This window comes from Nothobranchius furzeri, chromosome 11, assembly GCF_043380555.1.
Source record: "Nothobranchius furzeri strain GRZ-AD chromosome 11, NfurGRZ-RIMD1, whole genome shotgun sequence".
Taxonomy (NCBI): Eukaryota; Metazoa; Chordata; class Actinopteri; order Cyprinodontiformes; family Nothobranchiidae; genus Nothobranchius; species Nothobranchius furzeri.
The window spans coordinates 330,001-352,328 of NC_091751.1; the positions used below are offsets into that span (position 1 = coordinate 330,001).

General features: G+C 42.3%; 1 protein-coding gene across 4 annotated transcripts in view; it reads left to right on the forward strand.

Annotated features, from left to right (window-relative positions):
- trappc9 (trafficking protein particle complex subunit 9) overlaps positions 1 to 22,328 on the forward strand; it is a 297,274-nt gene that overhangs the window by 204,305 nt on the left and 70,641 nt on the right. For all 4 annotated transcript variants that reach the window (XM_070556145.1, XM_070556147.1, XM_070556146.1 and 1 more), the window contains 2 exons: positions 18,836 to 18,989; positions 21,460 to 21,550. In XM_070556145.1, coding sequence (XP_070412246.1) covers positions 18,836 to 18,989; positions 21,460 to 21,550 — 245 coding nt within the window. The remainder of the gene's footprint in view (positions 1 to 18,835; positions 18,990 to 21,459; positions 21,551 to 22,328) is intronic.

Genomic DNA, 22,328 nt, shown 5'->3' on the forward strand with positions numbered 1-22,328 from the left:
TGGGTGTGGGAAAACGACCCAAATCGTGTAGAGTTCAGCTGAGTCGCGCCGCGCCAGTCTGAATTGTTTATGTGGGGCGAAAGTCTCATCAGCGGGTCCTTGCTTCAGTCAAGGTAAACAAAACAGTTTTGGTGGGTGGGGAATCAAAAGGTCAGAGGTGGGTTTCGCAAATGTTCTTTATTTGGACTTCACAATAAGGGCGTCTCTACTGCCTCCATAAACACTCCAAATGTTTGTAGTCACGTTTGGAGTGTTTATGGAGGCAGTAGAGACCCTCACATGGCAGCATAAAAGGATACAAAATGTCAGTATTGCATAATATATTAATATGATTTGTCAGAAATGCTGAACACCGGCCAACACTTCAGTAAAATAACCTAAAGTAGGTACATTTATTAGCACATCTATACATAACCAATCAATTCTGCAAAGGGCCTTTCTGATGATATGTTTTTTGTTGTTTGTACACTTTCCTCTCTTCCTCCTGTTTTTGACTCACAAGGAGAGCTTAAGTCAGATGTGCCGAAGCAGGTAAACGTCTAAAACCTGCAGAACAGTTTATTTCAATGACTGGGACAGAGAGTAGATGAAAAGTTACCATTTCAGTTAGGATATTTATGGAATGGCCTACTCCTTACATCATGATTAACATAGTAAATGAGTGGATAGACCACGTAAAGCTTAAATGAACTTTACAATCCTGTTGGACCGGTCGTATTAGCTTTGTGTGCTTTGCTGTTTAAGACAAGTTAAATATTGAGAAAAAAAAAACAAATGCCATAACCTTTCTGCTTTTTGAGGAAAACACTCATTTATTCATTAGTACGTAGCACATGTGTACATACACCAGCGCCTTTTGTTGTTTCTGTAAATCCCCCTAGCCATTCACTGTAGCTCAATCTATCATTGCACTGGAAGTGGCAAATTATGATTCCAGGCAGCGCTGTCTCTCCATTATGTCCTTTGGTATGAGCCGAGGTACACCAATGGTGACTCATAGATGTTCCTCCACAGGGCTGGGCTGTTATTATTTCAGGGGGATTAGAGGGTGGGAAGGGATCTTTTCAAATGGTGCCAAACAGTTCATCACTCAGCTTCCTTAAAATATCCCCTCCTGTGTAGAAATTAGATGTTAGGATAGACTAGCTTGCCAACAATTTATTACAAGTATTGTCTGAAACTGAGTAAATTAAGAAGTCTCCCAAGGAATTTGTGCCAATCAATTTTCTCAGTCTTTCATCAGAAAGTAGTACTCTTGATTAGCAATGAACTAATTGTTAGGATAACTGAAGACTTGGGAAAATAGAACTGCCTTTTTAACACACTGGCTGTTGGTGCCACATTATTATAGATGCTTCAAAATGGGAGGCAAATCAAATCAACCTGATGTTACACGCAATAGTTTACCTGTAAAACCATAAAATTAGTAAACAGGTTTATTTCATTGTCCGATTCTTTAAGTCTTTCTTGTAATAAATGAATGTTTTCTTGATTGTTCTCAGTAGTTTAGACCTGTGAGCAGATGTGAAGCTGTTAAAATCAGCACCTTCTCAAAAAGCTCGGCTTTTGACTACAGATTTGGATTCATTCCTCAAGGATATGGCAAGTAGTACTGTAAGATCTCCTAGAGGTTTTAAACAGAGAGTGGATTTTTGCAGCTGCACAGCCATGTCAGTGAATAATATCACACCGACTGTTGGGTGACTGCTGGGCAAAGTGTGTCATGGTCCTGTCCTTTCCTCATCATGGTCCTTCAGTATGTCAATGGAGTTTTTAAAGCATCTATTTCAAATCAAGCCATAGCAAATAATTATATATGGCCTGTAAATGGCAATCACACTCAGAAAGCCACGCCTTCCTTCACATACAAAAATGCATTTAACCTTACTATGTACCTTATTGTAATGTGTATGAGAGTAAATAATGATTAACGTGTTAAATAAAACACATAGTGATTTGTGATATAAATGGATCATTGTAAGAACAATATTCGTTTCAAATTGATTGGTTTAAGCACAGGTTATTCAAGCATTTGATTTAAGCATCTTGTTCATTCATCACATCTGATTATTTAACTTATAAGATGTAAAGTCTTGTAGGATTCGTGGGGATTCACTTTTATTCAGAGTGAGGAATCCAGCAGTCCAGGCAGAGAGAGAAGGGCTTTTGCGGGAGACCTTGACGGTTTATTTATGTCTGCGTTGAAGAACAATAAGTGAGCAAAAGGTTGATTTGTGCGTCTGGGTCCTCCAGCTGGTTTAAACTTGACTTTGCAGCTCTGGCATGTATGAAAGGTTACTGTGTCGATTTGATGGTGAAAATGGACCCTTTTGAATCATCACAATGCTACCATCTTTCCCTGTCGTTAAGAGTGTAACAGAAGAGATTTTGATTGTAATCTCCTGCTGCTTTTCCATTCATCACCCACTGGTCTGTATTTTGAACATGAACTCCTAGTCTGTGTTACTTCTAAAGGTTGTAGTATTTTTAATTTACAATTTATGAAAATATCTCTGGTCCTTAGATCTTTAGTGGGAAGTATTGTTGAAGAAAGCCAATAAGGGGATCTCAAATGAAATGAAGCATCAATCCAGCCATGTACCCAGGGTTACACTGGTTGCACTGGTGAAGGTTTAAATGCAGAAACATGAACAGTTTTGATATTTGCTTGAAGTTGGACACATTCTCCCGTTAAGTGTTCCTTTCTAAATCGCAAACTTTGCATGGAAAATGACAAACAATTGTCAGACCCAGTTTTGTGCCTAAGAACATTTAACAAAGGAGACCCCATGTCTTCACCAAATTCTAAAGTTTAAATCTGACCTCAAGTACACAAAACACCACACACACCAGTTGCATTACTCAGTTGTGTCCAAGCTTAAGCTGTGGAGTGGCATTTGTTTGGTAAATAACCGATTTGGTGTAATCTGTTGGGGTTTTTGTCACCTGAGATTAGAGTTGAATAATGTAAGAAATTAGTAACGTGGGCATTTTTACGTCCTGAAAGAGGCAGTACTCTCTCCTCCGATTGTACATTCTTGTTGGTACTTCTTCCACTTTGAAGAAACCGAGAAAGAGGAATGAAGCAGCTCATAGAAGTTTTCTTTATATGACCTTTAATCAAACATGTTTATAAGCACCTTGAGCCGGGCGTTACCTGGTTTATTTTGGCAGAGTGTGTTGTAAGTCAGCCTGTGGTTCACTGTTGTGTAGCTTCTGAAATAGCTTAGATCCTTCACCTCTCAGTGGCATTATCATGCTGAAGTTAAAAATGTGAAATTAAAGTCAGCTCTATAGTTGTTTTAAATCAGAGCTTTTAGAATATTTTAAAATATAATAATTTGTGCTTTTTGAGCAAATAAAGAAAAGAAAAACACAAATCTGGTAGGAATTTCTGATATCGTGCCTTAGACAAGTGCTGTAAATGTAGATGTTCACAAAAATCATCCATAAGTTATAAGTCTGATTAATAAGTGTTTGTCAGCAGGAAGAACACCAGTAGACAGTTGCTGAAATGCAGCTCCAAACTAAGAAACCATGTTCCCGGCCTCCAGGCACTCATTATTATTTTACTGCTCTCCCACCTTTTAGCCAACTAACTGCCTTCTGCTGCAGACAAATATTTCACGTGAAGTCATCAGTCTTGAGCAGTTGCTGACAGTTGTCTGCACTTTAGGTGTTATGGTTTCATGCTTGAGATGCAGCTTTTCTACCGTAAAGATGCCGTTTTTACTTGGCATTAGATGGACGCGCCTGCCTGTGGATTTCAAAGGCAAATGTACTTTTACATGAAACTCTGACATTTGATCCTTTGCTAAGGTTTTAACCTCTTGCACAGCTGCTTTAGTTTCATTATGAACTGTTTCAACATACACATGAAGATGACAATCAGCATCTTCTCCTTTGCTTTACTCTTGAACAAGACTCTTGAACTCCTCCACTCGCACACGGTTGGCGATCTCTCCGTTTTGTTGCTTGAGAACCTTGGCCTCGGATTCGAATGCTCACTAAAACCTAACTACAACCCTCTCCAGCAAGAGCTGGATGTCATGATATAATCAAGATGACCACATGCCGCAGAGACCAGATCCTCCCATCACCAAACACCCTCCACCACACACCAAGGCGTACTACTCGCTGTGCAGACCAGACGTGCACTACTTTGGTACAGGGACTGAATGGCACTTCAGGAAGTGCCATCCACATTGAAACAATGGATTTTCCTGATTCACATAAAAGGACAAGAACATCGTCTTTACTCAACGTAATCGTTAAAAGTCTGGCATGAAAGATGGATGCCAGCATGCATTCCTTATAAGATAACTTAGCCTTTAATTATTTGACTAAGAACTTGGCTTCAGCACATTGGTAGTTTTTACTTCATCCATTACCTTTGACCTATTCTAACAACATAGTAAGTTGTTCATCCACCTTTAGGCATCTTTGGCCCAGTTTAATCCGAATGCCATGAGTTCTATTGACACCAGGCACATCTAGCTCAGACTACCTTAAACATTGTATTGGTGAATGTGGCTGCAGACCCATTCCTTCTCTCTGTTGAACAATACTGTGCTTGTCTGTCCAGCTCATCCCTTGTTGACATCAGATGACCCTGTCATTTCATATTCCATTCCCATTACATGAGGAACGAGATGTCAGGCTCCAGATGTGTTGTGGTGTCTTCATCGAGCCCGGGTGAATCCATAGCTTCTCTCTGACAGATGCTAGAATGACTCTGTCAGTCATTTGCACTTCCCTCCTGCGATAAAAGATTTTTAGTTGTCTCTGTTGAGCCTTGCCATGGCATCATGGAGAACGTAGAAAGGAAAAGCTTCCATGTGTGGAGAAGAAAATAGGATTTTCAACCAAAATATTTGTGAGCAATACGAGACTGCTAACATCTTCATCCATTTGTCCGTGTTTTGGAAACGCGTTGCTAAATCCATTTGCACCCTACATGTAGTTCAGGACAGGTCGCCCGTTGTTGGTTTGCTTTGAGGAGTAATTTTAGTTTCAGGAGTGTGTGTTCTTCTAAACAACACACAGCAAAGTGCTCCTTTTATCTTCTGTTGTTTTATAAGGTCTTTATCCTCTTTAGGATGTTCTTTAACGGCAGGTGGAATAAAAAGAAGCCCCGGAAGGTGTGAATGGTCCCTTTGATGTTCAGGATCCCAAAGAGCGCCGTGACTAAATCAGAGTCTGAACTATTTTTCATTTTCAAAAAGAGGACCGCGTGTAACTTTCTACTAGTTTCCTTATAAAATATCTCTGGCAGAAGATCATTTGTAGACATAAGAGCTTCATCCTCTCACATTGAGAAAAGGTTACCTCTGTAGAAAGCATGCGTTGCTGGTAGGGCGCTAAGGCTCCTGCACTTCTGGTCCCTTCAAACGAAAGACGATGAATGTAAGTGAATGGAGCTATAAGAGTAATCCTTCTGTACATTTGTTCTGCGTGTTGATTCATAATCTTTTTTCTTATTTAACACAGTGCAGTAGTTAGATGTCTTTTTACCTTCGGCGGACATATTTCAGCCGGAACTTCCGCCTTTACCAAATCTGCCAGCTGTTCATGGCATCACTTCCGTTTATGTGCAATGATGTCACCCTCTGCTTCCTGCATCCTTGCTGCTGATAACACATCCCATCATCCCATGTGTGATCCAACGTGTTCATGGTGCTGTGTCTGCGTCTCCTCCTTAATCCATCTTCTGTATATTTGTTGTTGTGTATTTATGATTCGTGTGCTTTCCCAATCCATGATGTGATTTTCCCTTGTACAGTGGTCCATTACCACAGATTTTTTCATGAATCTTTCCTCTTCCTGTGTTGCTGCTCTTGTGTGCCTTTGTTTGTTTGTTTGTTTGTTTGTATGCCGCAAACAGCTGGCGGCTCTGACGAAGGCGGAAGTTCCGTCCGAAACATGTCAGCCGAAGGTACAAATACATCTAACTACTGCTCTGTGTTAAATAAGAGAACAGAAGATGATTCTAAAGGTTGTTTTCTGGTCAGCCTTACCTCACGCCCTGAATCACACATATATGTCACACGTTGCAAAACATTTTTTCTATGTATTGTCAGATGAACAACTGCAAAATCTATCTACCGTGAATTTCCATGACTTATCCTATACATTTCTATATTTGCACTATGAAAACGGTGGGCAGTTTGCATTTGTAGCCTCCAATAAAAGGCATTTATAGCTTTTACATAAATGGCTTCAGAATAATGGCGTCATGGTGGCACAGCTAACATATTTTTCACCTTGCAGCAAGAAGGTTGGAGGTAGGGATGTGTAGTGGTGAAAATCTGGCGATACGATACGTATCACGATACCAGGGAGACGATACCTTGTATCATGATATATTGTGATACGTTCAGTCAGACGATATTAGCCATTTTTTTGACTGGATTTATTATAGGAAAGTTCAATAAACCGTCCAAACTGACACTTGACATGTTTAACATGAGGTATCTGAACCATAATAAAGGGATTTACATTTCAGTGGTGGAAACAAAACCCATTTCACACTGCTGCAAACTAATAGTCGACATTTGAAGTGCACCAAAAGAAAAGAAAATACATGAATGTTTGTATATAAATTCTGCCAAGCATTAGATACACAGCTTTTGCATATCGATATAATATTGCAGGAAAAAATATCACGATATATTGCAAAATCGATATTTTCTTACATCCCTAGTTGGAAGTTTAACAAAATGTTGTGTATGCCCCCTCGGGGTTAACTGTCACTTCTTTGATCACATACGTGTTCATATTACTTTGAATGCTATTTCAGTAGTTAGCAAGTCCCAAGTGACATCCGTGAGTTTCCATGCTAGCATTAACAACCAGTCAGCATTTAAATATTCACAATAAATTCATAGAACTGAAGAATCCTGCAGCTTTTATTTGAGAGTTGTTGAATGGTAATGACTACCCGCTATATGTTGTATGTGTGAGCAGGGGAAGATGCTGTCTGAAGCACAGCTGCTTTTGGTGCGACTGCCTCTCTGGCACAAGCGGGTTAGTCAGCTGCTACTCTGAGTCTGGTGTTTTCATACTGTGACTTTGTGTAGAAGGACCCTCATTAAGGGCTTCCTCCTGAGACTTACCAGCTAGCTATCAGGACATTTCACAGGAAGCACAGCCGGGCACCAATGGTTGGTTTTTCCAGCATGGCAGAGCTCACAGTAAGAGTGATTTCTTTCTCATGAAACAGCTCACCTGATGGCATTACCAGTCACTATCACAGCACCTCAGTGGACACAGTTTCCCGCTGCCACTGTTAATATTTGAAGGATAGTAGACAAATGATTGATAATAAAGCACGTCAGTGTTGAAAATGGCGTGCAGGAACCACATTTGACCACATTTGTCATTCTTACTTCATTCCTACACATTGCACCTTAAATGCATGATACGTGACTGCAGGTAATTGGTTAACACATCATCTTTTCTTCAGTCAGGTGCAGACCTGTAGCTTCTGCTGTCACTTTCTTACACCTCTTTTGGAGAGCAAATTCTTGGATTTACTGACTGATATTTTCACAAACCATGAAGCACATTTCTAGGATGGAGTTAAAAATAAAAAGTAAAGTGACTGTGCTTAGACTCAGCCCATCCTCCAAGTTATCACCAGCTACTCTGCCCTGCTACCTCCTCTTTGTTATTAATTATTGGGAAAAACAAATGAATAGTTGAAGGAAGAGAGTAGAACGGGAGCAGATGTAGGCGGCTGTGGTGAGCGGACGGTTTGTTTCGATGACGACGGGTTCACGATAACCTTCGCTCTCCTGCTGCCACTCAGAGCGTATCTCAGGGCACAGTTCCAGTTAAAACTATACTGTATATTCTCTCTGACTGTAAAATGTGCAGCCAAATATAACCCCATGGTTGTAGCCGTGATATGTTAATTTACTTAAACATCTTTGTGTGTGTGTGACTTGTGATTCATCTAATGTTCCACAGCCCTCCCGACCAGTCATTCTGAGACCAGGTGGGTTTTTTGTTTGTATTTGATCAAAAATAACTCTACTTTTAAAGAAAATGGCATACATCATAGCCTGCCAGGTCATGTGGTGTGTTCATACTGCCATTACGTATCATTAGGGCGCTGACTGCTCTCCACCAGCTGCTCCGGCTCAGTAACAGCAGCAGCATAGCAGCAATCTGCACACGACAGCGGTCTCCTCTCCACCCTCTCTGCCTTTTGGCTGTGCACACCGGAACATGCACACCTCATTGCATAAGCTTTTCAAACAAAGCTTGTTACCATGGTGACCACCTTTCCCCAAGTTGTATGAGTTTTTGTTGTTGCAGCAGAGCACGTGATGCTCCTGCAGTCCGTTATCTCACTGAGAACGTTTGCAGCGTCGTGTGTGAATACTACTGTGCAGTTCTAGCCCGGTGAAGGCCTGTGCTCTTATGTATGCACTAAAACTTTCAGGCTGCTGAGATATTTGTCTGCTGCTCAGCCTCCTTTCAGTTCAACTTCTCTTCACTTTCATTTTTTTCTGCATCTGCAGGGAACGCGTCCTTCCCCTCCTCGTGGTTTCTTGAAATCATGCGTTCCCTGGAGGGCAGTTTCGCCCCGCTTCCTCGCTGTGGATGGGTTACTGAAGGTCTAGCAGGGGCTCTCTACGCTCACATCTCCTTTCAGACAGAACAGCAAGCATAATTCCTTATTCTTTTGAGTCTTTGCACATGTGTGCTTTGCTTATTGATATTTCAGAGATAGCTGATTGTGTTCCAGTGTGATAGACAACACATTCACCTCACATTTCATTTTAACTTCCCCTTGGACTTCGTGATCCCTATGACTGAACACGTGGATCGTTCTGTTGATCAGTGCAGTTGCAGAAGCACTTGAATCACATGCGTATTCTCATGCAGCAGCGTTTCTGATCTGCTGGAGGCTTTAGTTACACACCCTCTCGTTCTGTCAGCAGATTAGCTCCAGGTGTGAGCAAAACTAGCACCCAGAGGCAGCCTCTGGTTGGTGTAGAGCTTCACCCGTAACGACAGCCGTGTCCATGCAGGCATTCTTTCATACACATTTGTCTACAGTAACATGGGTTTGTTTTACAGACACTCTGCATGCTGATGAGAACACTAACGGGTGGAGGATAGTTACATCTACAGCTGCTGCAAACAAAGGGTTACTCTAGTCAGCCACAGTCTAAAAATAGACCCACGCTCTAGCCTGCCTCTGTGCAGCGCTCTTTGCATCTCCACCCGCCAGCTCCTGCACGAGAGCTAAAAATAACTGTAAGATGCCTTTATTGAGCACGTTTTTCTGCTCGTAGCTTCTCCCCAGGGACACAGCACAGCGACTGGTTGTTAAGAAATGCAAAACAGATCGGACAAATGATGATAGCACATGGTTTTCTCATCTGTAACACTGGGTATTGGGTGAGCGCCACAGATGAGAGGTGACATGTCTTCTGAAAACAAAAAAGGGAGTTCAGCCACCTTTGGTAAAAATGTTGGATTGAATAAAACCGGCGCTGCCTGGAAAAGGCCATTCATCATCTCTTTTTCTCCCTCATCATGTGGCTAACGTTAGTGTCTGTGTAATCAGGTTTGCTTGCATCTGCACACCTCTGAGGTGTTTGAAGCACACCGGCACAGACGGGCTCATGGACCTGGCCCCTGAAATGACTCATGGCTTTGCAGTGATCTGATGAAACATATGCTCTAACATGATTATCATGTGCTTTTGGTCTGAGGCAACACGGTATTTCATTGGGAAGGGGTCATTTTGCTCATCCTAAGATGGTTATTGCTACCATTGCTGTGACGGTCCTGCCACAGCTCGTTTCAGCATGGTGGTAATTAGCCGCGTGGTGTCAGGAGTCACATCATGTGGACAAGATGACATTTAGCAGTCCTACTTTTCCTTTAGATGTCCGAAGAAATCCAGTGGGCTGATTTTTACTTCTCCATCTGCTCGAGTGCGGAGTTTCGCACACGCATTGATGAAGACGTTTTGCCTCCGCCAGAACAATGGGGGGCATAGCACTTTCTGGGTTATCCTGCAACCGTCACACTCACGTATCCAGTCCACGATAGCGTACGTACTGTTCTGTTTACATTATTTTTCAGAAACTTTTTAACGTGGGCAAATTTGTCCCGTTCTCTCCTCCGCCTCTTCATGCAGTTTCCACCTCTAAAGTCGTGTTTCTCGTCATTTCCATCCACAAATAAAAGGTTTGCTGAGTATAGTTGTTCTACTTTAGTCATAGGTCAATAAACGTTGAAGTTTTCAGATATTCTCGCGAGACGCTCTTCAATCTGCTCCCTGTCTGCTTCTTCATCTTGTTTTATTTTGTCGAGGGGGAATGGCGATGTTGTGGACAACACACAAGCTTGCGGTCTCCATCACTTTTGACGGATAGTTGGGAAGTTGAGCATGTCTCCGTCTTGGCGCTGATGCGTAATAGCGTTGTGTGTCCCTGTACCCATGCAGACAGAGGAGTACAGCTTAGGTTTTAGTTCCAACGTCTCAACAACTAGACCTTGGTGCACAACCTCTTGCCCAGCTGATGCATTTACTTTTCTTGTTTTGTTTTATTTAATGAAGCAAGACTGAAATCTTGTGGTCAAATGTGGGCACCGCAACCCATTTTCTTAAAAAGTGTTTATCTCACTCCCATTTACTGAGTTTCATGGCTGTTGCCAGTTACTGATCGGCACCAGAAGTTCCTGTATGACAAGTAAAGATGAGTAATTCACAGTAATTTGATAAGTACTTGAGATTTTTGTATCGGGTGTTGGCACCCCTGGGTGTATAACAGTGTGAGCACTTATCACACTCAATACGGTACTATTTACTTCGTCATTAGAGGAAGTGGGGTTGTTTGCCTTCTTCCTGTTAGCTTGCTGTTATCGTTCTGGACGACTCATTAATAGAAGTGAAACATCACAATTGATCTATTATTCACTTCACACATTCATTTCACTGTAATGCCGAGTTACGGGTGATTGAAAAAGTAGCTTGAGATATCTTTAGCGGTGATTATTTCCCTCATAAATCACCGTTAGCTCAACCTTAGCCTTTAGCCTGCTTCATCCAACAGTCCAGCATGACTGAGACATGAGACTGGGGATATATCTATCTAGATATAGATATGGCCAACTATCTACATCTGAATGAGGGAAAGACAGAGCTCATTGTTTTTCACCCCAACAGCAGGAATGTGGATCGTTATGCTGATCTTGGCCCTCTTTCTCCCTACTCAAAACCAGTTGTTACCAGTTTGGGGGTGAAACTTGATGCTGGACTTAAATTTGATGCTCACATCAACTCTGTGGTCCGGTCCAGTTTCTTTCACCTGAGACGCCTTGCTAAAATCAAGCCCATGCTGTCGAGAGCCCACCTGGAGCGGGTACTGCATATATTCCTTTCACTTTTTAAGTAGAATTACTGACATAAATAAACTTTTGCACCGTATTCTAATTATTCTGGTTTCAGCTGCACTTATATTGGACATTAGCTGTTTAACTTGAAAGACTTGAGTTGAAAGTAGTTTAGCACCATTAGATATTTGAGTCATTTTAAACAGATTTGTTAAAATGAATCAAATACATGTTTTGGTGTTTCTGTCTGAAGCCAAAAGTATGGAAAGATTAAACAATACCCAACAGATCTTCTTGCTTCTGGAGCAATTACCTGTCAAATATATGAAGTAACACAGATTTAGTAGTTTTTTTTCCTGATAATGAAGTTTAAGGCAAGATCCATGATTCAGCACATTTACTAAATTTTACTTGCTTAGCTTGCATAAAAACAATTATGTCATTTAATTTGTGAAATCAGAAGAAAACCCTGCAACCTAATCCTTTTTCCCACTGTGCAACAACCTAGTTTGGACGTCCTACAGACATGGTCTGGACCTACGGACTCAATACAGACTGCTACTATCTCACCATAGTTAACTGGCTGCTATCACTGCAGAAACCCAAGAACCTTTTTGGAAAATAATAGTCATTGTGTTCTGGATACACATTATAATTTACTAAAATTGCTTATTGTTACATCTAACAAGTGCAAGGAGCTCATGCATTTGCATTGTTTCACTATTTGTTATTTTCTTTGTGCAGTACGTTTAATTATTATCATTATTTCCACACTCTTACAGTGTTGCCTAAAACGATCCACTGCTATCCTGGTGTCATTTAGTTGTCTGTTATAAATCAAGCCTGGTCATTTGTAATCCACCCACAAGTTTGCACAGATCATAACCCGTCTAATAATTTATCACAGTCCATGCACAACCATAGACAGATATGCAAACAATAGATTTGCAAATAACCTTTTAAAACTAGTGTTGGTATGTTGAGGTCAGTGGGTTAGGGTTGAGAATGCCTTCTCTTTAACCAAACGGAGACCTGCGGTGTTTACTTTTCTGCTTTTGAACTGAATTTATTCATCTCAAGTTCGCCAAAATAATATTTAATACATATTTTTGGTATATTCCTTTTAGACATCCATAACTTGACAACAAGGCCATCAAACTTGGTTGACTTGTGTCATCTTTGGATTTTTACATTACACCTCTACCCTAACTGTAGTCAATTCATTCATTTATTCATCATGTTATTTCTGTTAGGAGCTAGGATTCAGGGACTTCAGCTTAAGCCTAACCCTAACCCTAACCTCTTCCAGATCATCTGGGTGTTTTCAGATGTATCTGTGAGCCATAATCTCTTTATGAGTTCTAGATCTGCCCCTGGAGCCTCTTGTTAGTGGGGCATATCCAAAACATCTCCCTCCAGTGGCCTTCACCAGACATCCTTACCAGATACCTAAACTTTCTTAAGTGCATTCCGTGGTAAAACACTGATGCAGCTCTATTCCGAGCTCCATCCAAATAATCAGATACCATCCCTGAGAATGAATCCAGAAACTCTGCAGAGGAGTATTCATGACAGCACCCATAGCTTATGACCAAGAATCATATTTGAAACATGAAGCGTTGTAAACACACATATAATAAAGGCTGTCAGATGTGTTTCTGGAACACCTCTTGCCTTATTGCTTGAAACGCTCTTCATATTCCGATGGCAACCAATAAATTAAATGTTTTGTTGAAGAAAATACAAACTTGTAATCGCCTCTGAAATCAAGTGAGTAAGAAGAGGTTCCATTTGGTTCGGAGTTGGTTTTGTAAACTCTGACTTCATGGTAACTATTCAACATGGCTGCTGGTCTGCACTTGTGTGTTACAAGCTGGTGTTGTATCATATTCTGTTGCCATCAGGTTACGTGACTCTAGTGGGGAGCCAGAAAACGGGTCGGACCTTTGTTTATTTTTTTAATTTTCTTTCCTTTCAAAATTTAGCTTGCTCTAACGGCTTTTTCCACCTATTTGCACCTTTGCTTTTGGGGAATTCATAATAAATACATGATCTCAACTGTATGCCTAACAGCTTAGGGATCCCAGCATTATTAAAAGTGACATTTGAAAATATACAGGGATTATTCACTGATAATTATCATGTAAACATGTTATACTTGAGAATTAAGAGAATGATTTCTTATTTAATATCAAAATTTAATGAATGAAAACAGCATTTTGGGTTAAACAAACAAAATTGACTCAGTAATTTTAAATAAAGGAAGAAAGTGGTTAACCTGAATTGTAAGCTGCTAAGGACTAATTTAATTATTAAAGAAAATAGTATTGGCACAGTAGCACGTCTGTTTCAAATACGTGCTTTTACCTTTCTGGTGAGATGGACATTGTGATTTAAAACAGCATCGGGTCATAAGCACTCTTCTGAAGGGTCAGGGTCATGAAAGCATGGCTTCGAGGGGAAGGGATTAGTCACCAGTGATGATCACTTAGAAGACCAGAAGTGGATCTCCTGTAGGGTAAAGACACCTCTTGGTGATTGGCTCAGCTTGGTCCAGATCACAGCTGCTCAAGTTGCTCGGGTTTCAGAACGCTGCAGGTGTTTTTCGTTTTAGTCTATAAAACTATGAATGTGAGTCACCAGGGCATTTCCCCTTGGTACTTATTCACGAAACAACAATCCACATTCCCTGATGAAGTGAGCCGTGCAAAGTCAGAAGAAAATGCATCAAAAGAATAAACAAGGGAAAACGTCGATGGCTGCTGGTTCACACCAGGCTCTGATTAGTAAAACAAAGCAGCTAAACATGAATAAATGTTTCCATGTTTAAAACTTTAAGACCAAGAAACATTCAGTAGAGTCCAACTGGAGCTCAGAAAAACACCAGGTTTTAATGCATCCTCTTTGTGGGTGGGAAGGGAAGTACTGGAGGAACTGAAGAAGGAAACAAGAAGCCAAAAACACATCATAGTCAGCCAGCAGTAATGGGGGGGGGGGGGGGGCTCGATGGTGTGTGGGGAGGCAAACTGTACAGGCTTGGGTTAGAATTAGCTACTGAGAACTCTGCAGCGTTACACGGTTTAAAAATGTATTAAAACATAAACCACTTGTGAATAGGTTTTTTTGGGGGGGGGGGGGGGGGGCAGTAAAAGTTGAAAATATTTATGCAAGCCATGACTTTAGATGACCCTGCCTCAGGATGGCTATGGCATAAAGCGACCAGAGGATCCAGCGGCTGATCCCAGCTCCTGCCAGGGTATTCTGCTGTACGCCTGTGTTGGTGGTGGTCAGAGGCGCCGATGCCAAAAGATGGCAACCTCACCTCAGCTGTGGCTATGCAGTAGCTTACCATCACCAGCAGTGCATGAATGTGTGAGTGCGTGAAAAATGCTTTAGATGCCTATAAACATGCTATAAAAATCTAATTTATTATAGTTATTACACCTGTTATCACCTTGTAGTGAGTAATTAAGTAGATTTTACTTTTAAGCACTTATCACAGACAGAATCACAAAGTGCTTCACATAGATCAACACAAAATCATAAGTCATAAAATCAATGATCCCCAAACAGAAATAGATTAACATCAGAAAAAATAAAGACATCAAATTATAAAATTTCATAAACAGATAAAAGATGAAAATTTTGAGTTAAAAATAAGAAAAGAAAAGGTTTAAGTAGTAGTGCCGATAACTTTACTAACTTGGTACAACTTAGGAAGTTGGTTCTTGTTTAACAGAAAGCTAAACATAGAACACCATTGTGTTACCATGATAGCATGGCTTCAGAAGCATAGCTCTTCCTATTGCTGCCATTTCTGACATTTGGATGTGACCATAGGTCTGAAGGCAGCCAGCACACAGCCTTCTGAAGATACTCTAAATGAAATGCAGCTTCCGTTTGAAGAAAGGACTTGAGTCAGCAACATGAACCTAGTGTCAGTCATCTTCAAAGATGGATGAATTTAAGTGCAGCATTGTACTGCCAGACGTTTTCAAGTCCTAAATGTTTAATTAATTTTCCTACACCTGGCTTTGATGCATGCGTGTCTGAATAATCCTGAATGTTTTTCTGCTTGTTTGTTTTTTCAGTGTGATTTAGCAGGAAAACGATAAAGGTGCGGTTAAATGAAAATGTTCACATGCACTCTCTCTACAGTTTCCAATGAACCAATTATCTTACTCAAATGTGTGAGCCTGAATATTGTTAGTTGGATATAGATGTGATTTTTTTTCTCCAATAGCTTTGTATTCAAATCACTTAGACCGGGGGTCGGCGACCCTCGGCTCTGGAGCCGCATGCGGCTCTTCCATCCATCTGATGCGGCTCTCTGTGTTTGTAAAATAATGAATGGATATTTAAATAAAAAGCTTTTTATTTTACTGCATTAATTTTACATCTGTATGCCAATTCTAAATGTAAAGATTGTCTGCGTGAACCTGAACAGGTCCAACCCGGTCTTACTGTGTGACCGTGTTGACGCGTCACGCTTGTGCGTAATCATATCAGCGCTTTCTTTTTATTTATTTATTATGTTTCTTTATTTACCGTGTCCTGTCTGGCTGTGAAGCAAGCAGAATTGATGTCTGAATGCTGGTGACAAGCCTTACAGATTTACTCTCAGGTGGAGCATCAAAGCGTCTGCTTTTAATGTCACGCCTGATACTTAAAACTTTATTGTTGTTGTTGTTGAATGCTTTGTAATTCCGACCAGACACGGAGACAGAGGTGAAAGAGAAAGGAAAAGACAAAAGGTGTGTGTGTGTGTGTGTGTGTGTGTGTGTGGGGGGGGGGGGTTCCACAAAAATAAACAATAATGAACAAGAGTCTGCTTCTAGACCTGCAGAAAGAGACAAGAAAAAAAGCAAAAAAAAAAAAGGGACACAACAACAATACAACAAGATCTAGCTATCACTGCGTCAACTTGATGAAAAGAAAAAAAATATATATATATAATCAACATTGCTTAACTGAAGAATCACGATAATAAATCACAGTGCATTAAGTGCCCACCATAGTCTTAAGACCTGTGTTTAACGTGCCCAAGTCCATACTTTTGAGAGCACCATGTGAGCACCTGTGTGTGTACACGCTCTTGTTTATGTAAGGTTTCTCTATAGGAGCGTCCAACAGAGAGTGTGAGGGACCACAGATCCGCCCCCTAAAGATGTGTAGGAGACGGGGGGAGCTCCAAGTCCCAGAGATCCAGGCGCTGCCCCAGAACACAGGAACCCCAAGGAGACTGCAACCAGAAAGGCCCCCGCCCCCCTCCAGAGGCACAGAGGATCACCCCGGGGGGTCACAACCAGCAGCCGGCAGAGTCCCGGGACCCAGCGACCCCGGACCCAGCGACCCGGGACCTAGGGACGACCACCCCCGCCAGGGACCCAGACCCCACCAGGCAGCCACCGGGATCTATCAGGCAGATGCCAAAACCTTAAACCCCCTGACCCGGTTGCCACGAACACTGAGGCAGACCAAGGCACTACACCCCACACCAGGTGTGGCAGGGGGAGGGGGGACGAAGATCTATATCATCAAGAGAAGTTCCAGGAGAGGGGAGGAGTCAAAGGCCCCACCTGACATATACAGTCATACACAAACACAGTCACACACTCCCTCCCTCATGCTCACACATGCACATACAACCCAAGACTTACAAAAATGCACGCCGGACACCCACTCATGCTCCCCATACACACCCTATTCACTCTGGTCCCGGTACTGCTGCACATGGGGTACAACCATCACCGGTTACCAGAGTTTGACCCTTTCTGCTGGGGTGCTGATGAGCAGGCTCCCCCGCCCAACGCTGAGCACAGAAACCCACCACCCCAGACCCCAACCAGACGGCCAGATCTCCCTCCTAGCCTCCAGCCCCAGGAAGCCAAGCAACAACAGAGGTGGCTAAGACCCCTAGTCTCCCTCCGCCTGCTCCAATATAGTGTTGTGTGTTGATGAGGTCTATTCCATGGCTGTGGTGAGCGGGCAGTGCGGGCATCATCCGGCCTATGCCAGCTGATGCCACCGCACCACCCCACTTACACCCACAGCCCTCGGTGTCTAAGTGCAGTTTAAAATTGGAAGTGGGCACCGGCACCCGGGAGGAGGCTGAGAAATCCCCCTGCCAAATGTCGTTTAATGTGCTCACTCCCAAGGCCCTAAGAGTGTGTTTGTGTGGAATGTCTTCAGTGGAAGTGTATAAGGTGCAAATAAAATTGGGGGGCAGGTTGCCACAGGAATGCGGAAATGGGGTCCATGCCCACACTCCCTGACTTGCCCACCCCCCAGGGTCCTATGTGCATGTTTGTGTGATGATGTGAGGGAGCTGGAGGAGACAAATATGCAGGGATGGGGATATCGGCGCATTCTGAGCTGAAGAGGATGTGAGATTCTGGGCTTCTCCTCAGACGGCTCCTGGATGTGACGCCACATTGGAGATAGGAACAAGCGCTATTCAGCCAAAGTTTCATCATCAGGGAACATTTTCTAAGTGACAAGTCTCGCTTCAGTGGGAGGAATCTTCCTGCATGTGCTCTGGTTCTGCGACGCGCTCCAAGTCCCTCTCCACAACTTCAGCTCGCTGTGTACCTTATGTAGTACACGCTGACAGCGAGCTGCGCTGAGCAGTGTCCAGCTCAGATGTTCAGATGGGAATCTTTTCTTGGGTGATTTAGCTACATCTGCGATGTGCGTAGAATAAAGTGTCAGTTCGTCTGCATGCGTCGGGGTAATTCTTTCTATTCTTTCTCCATCAAAATAAACGGTCAAATACGGGAACTGTCCGGTCAACACAAGCCTGCTTTTAACTGTTCTGTTTTCTTGTGAAAATTGTTGCAAAGAGATATAATTTAACTTGATTACCACCAGAGCCAGGCGCACTGCGCCGTTATCTCTGTCACTGTAAATGAGGGAAAAACAAAATGATCGGATCCTTTTCTGACCGTCCCCACCTACAAAGTTTAATTACAACAATCAAACGTGACAGAGCCTGGATTTGTATTCTGAACAGTCTAAACATGTTTTAAAAAGAAACGTATGACAAAAGTGGCACCTGCTCAGTAAAACCACCAACAGGGTGACAAATATCTAAATATTGTAGCAGAGACGGGCTACAACTTCTGGATCCACTTTATATAAATCGTTTTATTGATTATCGTCTTATGAAAGATAACTTTGACGTACACGAGCGACCGGTACCGGCTGCTGTCACCTGTTGTGAGCAGCGCTCTGCTGTCTGAGGGTAGGCCCCGCCCACAACGCCGCGGCTGCTGCGGTGTTTTCTTTACTGTGGGAAACGGGTAATAATGGCTCTTTGATGGGAACATGTTGTCGACCCCTGGTTTAGGCCCAACACTAAAGCACTTCACATATTAAACTTTTACAAGTGATCTTAGGCTTTTTTATATCTTAAAAGGTTTCTTTTTATTATGTTTTAGCTCTTATTTAAGTTTCTCCTGTCCCTTTTTTACAGAATGGCTATCCAAGTGGACAAGTTTGACTTTGAGAGCCTGCCACAGCTGGACCAGGAGACGGCTCACTTCACTAACCCCAAACAGCTGGAGGAGGAGCGGCAGCATGCCCGAGGCTGCCAGATCAACAGCAAGCTGCAGATATGTTGGAGCATTATATCCTTTTAAAGGCTGCTTGTTGGACATCACAACCAAAATAAACAGCACAGACTAGTGTGTTGTAAAGTTTCTCCTGATCAAATCGACTTTAGCCAGCGTTACATCTGCATGATGTTAGTTTTATCAGCTTGGGCAGTGCTGCAGCACATCTGGAGGCTTTCTGCTTGCTTGACCTGACAGATGGAAAACTAAATGACCACATGTTTTTTTACTTTCAGATTCTGAAATGTTTACGTCAAAATGTCTTTTAGTTTTGTGTTTCATCTAAACTAATGAGTTTGTTTCATAAAAATATAAATGTGTCTTTAGGCCTTTTGAAAACAGTTTGGGTTAGAATACAAAAGTGTTACATATCACCCTGTCACAGAACAAATGTGATATGTGTTCAGATTTTCAACTTATACCTTTTAAACCCTTAAAAACACAAATAGTTCTATTCGTATTCAGTAAACTAGTACACACACACACACATATATATATATATATATATATATATACACATAGATGTTTGGTCACTGACACATGGAGAAATGTTATAAAATAACATTTGTCTATTGAAAAGATTATTTTGTCTTTCCTTAAATCTTTATTGAGTCCAAATGTTTCGATTGCCGGCCTCGCACCCCGCCATCCATGCTCTAGCATAATAACAACTGCCAGCTGTTGCCTTTGCTTTTTGAGCGATATTCCACTTGTTATGTCTGAATCATACAAATATGTGATTATTATAGTAATTAGGTGGCAAACCAGAGAGTTGGAGGGTAGTATTGATCTGTGTGGTGTTTTATAATCTGTGACCGTGATCCAGCAGATTTAAACTAGTAGGTTTGCTCAGAACAACCTCCACACTCACTCGCTCATCTGTTGGACGGTGTCGCTCAAACCTCTGGGCTCTCACCGACGCCGTGAAGGAGTTCCACTCTGTGCGTTACATAATCGCCCGCTGGCTTCGTCCATCACGCCTTGTTTTTTCCAATCATTCATCAGATGACAGTTTCATATTTAGAGAGGTAGAAACTGGCTTCTGTAGTAAGCAGTTATTGATGAAACGATGTTTTATCTGTCAGGCTTTGGCGTCGTGTAGGAGGCAATAATGAAGGGAGATTTTTCATTCTTCACTCTGGGAAGCACAAGATTGGCACAGACTGGTAACGTGTGAGTACGCACTGATGCCTTTGTTTACTCTTCTGTCGGATAACAAAAGAGAACAAACGTGGCCTCATATGGGCTTTATTGTGTACCAGTAATATAAATGAAGAGCCCTGGGGGAGACTTGATACCCACTTCATCAGTCTGATCCCAGCTAGCATGAGTAGCAGTCAAGAGCTGTCCCATTTCCAGCGAGGCTTCCTCACACTTTCCGCATCTTTCCACCACAAGTTTGGTTCCAAATACCACCCCACCCCACCCCGGGCACTCCACGGTCTCTGAGAAGAGTCGTAAAGCAGCTGATGGTACTTACAGCTGATCCTCTTCAGATTGGCTCTGTTTAGACGGAACTGTCGCTAATCTAGTGTCAACAGATCAGAACCACATGTGTCCTGTTATTATCACTTCACTCCTGATGTTATCGTTTCCTGCACATGGACACATCTTCCTGTGTGAATGAGAACGTGGCTGTCTGCGCAGTTCTTCTTTACTGTACATTTTCCTAAATGACATGAGAAAAGAAGGACAAATGGGAGATTTGATTACAGTCTGCTTAGCCTTGAGCAAACTAAACACCATTTTAATTATTACGGTACTCCTGTGTTGGGTGATTATTTTCACTCATAATTTGTTGATAGGAATGGAGTTGCGGTGGACTGTGGGCACACACAAAGGGGAAGATTTCAGTAATCTAAGGAAGACGTTGGCCTGTTTTGAGTACTTTGTGACTAAATGAACCGGTGTCCTACAGTAGATCAGGGCCACACACACGACTCGTTCTATGATTCAGACATTTAAATGTTTACAGTCAAGCATAAGATCTTCCCAACACAATGGATTTCATTTGTCCATGGATGTTCCCTCTCCCTCTGCACTCACTCTTTTCTCTCCCTCTGAGGTTAATAGACACATGTTGGGGGCATTTGGTGCTTCATTCCCAACCTATTATTCCAAATGTCAGCTGTGTAAACGGTGTTCGGATCATCACACACACATTCTGTGTGTTCTTGCATTGTTCATGCATTCAAAAGCATTATTAGTTTGATAATGTCATATTTTAAAACATGCTTCCAGTTTGTTTGACATCTTAATGGATGCATAACTCAGAAGTTGCATGATCATGTCTGCTGGCTGATTGTTGGAACACACCAACACCCAAATCAAAGGACATCTAAGTGAAGGTTAAACAACAAGTCTTTGTCAATTGTTGGTTTTTATATGAGGAAAAGTAAGAGGAAAGTTGATGTTTGTGAAAAGTAATCAACCGCTTGCGTCCCCCGGTAGCTTGAGGGTTCTTATTGTCCTTAACACCCCCCACCCTTCCCTGCAGCGCTGTGGAGAGGCTAGTGTGGAGGGAGCCCTCAACCAGCTGGTCCTGGAGCACCTACAGCTCGCACCTTTGCAGTGGGGTAAGTTTCTCATTTGTGTTGATTCAACATGTGACATAACCTGCTTTCACCACACCCATAAACCTGTGCTCTTTAACACTGAACAGTTTTTTAATGTCCTTGCTTTGAAGTCTTGCTGGTTTCAGAGTATTTTTGTTTCCATCATGGTGATCTGAGTGTCAAATTCCCATTTCCTAACACGGGGGTCGGCAACCCGCGGCTCTGGAGCCGCATGCGGCTCTTCCATCCATCTGATGCGGCTCTCTGTGCTTGTAAAATAATGAATGGATATTTAAATAAAAAGCTTTATATTTTACTGCATTAATTTTACATCTGTAAGCTAATTATAAACGTAAAGATTGTCTGCGTGAACCTGAACAGTTCCAACCCGGTCTTACTGTGAGACCGGGTAGACGCGTCACGCTTGTGCGTAATCATAGGCGTGTTCTGAGCTGAAGAGGATGTGAGATTCTGGGATTCTCCTCAGACGGCTCCTGGATGTGTCGCCACATTGGAGACAGGAACAAGCGCTATTCAGCCAAAGTTTCATCATCAGGGAACATTTTCTAAGTGACAAGTCTCGCTTCAGTCGGAGGAATCTTCCTGCATGCGCTCTGGTTCTGCGACGCGCTCCAAGCCCCTCTCCACATCTTCAGCTCGCTGTGGACCTTATGTAGTACACGCTGACAGCGAGCTGCGCTGAGCAGTGTCCAGCTCAGCTGTTCAGATGGGAATCTTTTAGCTACATCTGCGATGTGCGTAGAATAAAATGTCAGTTTGTCTGCATGCGGCGGGGTAA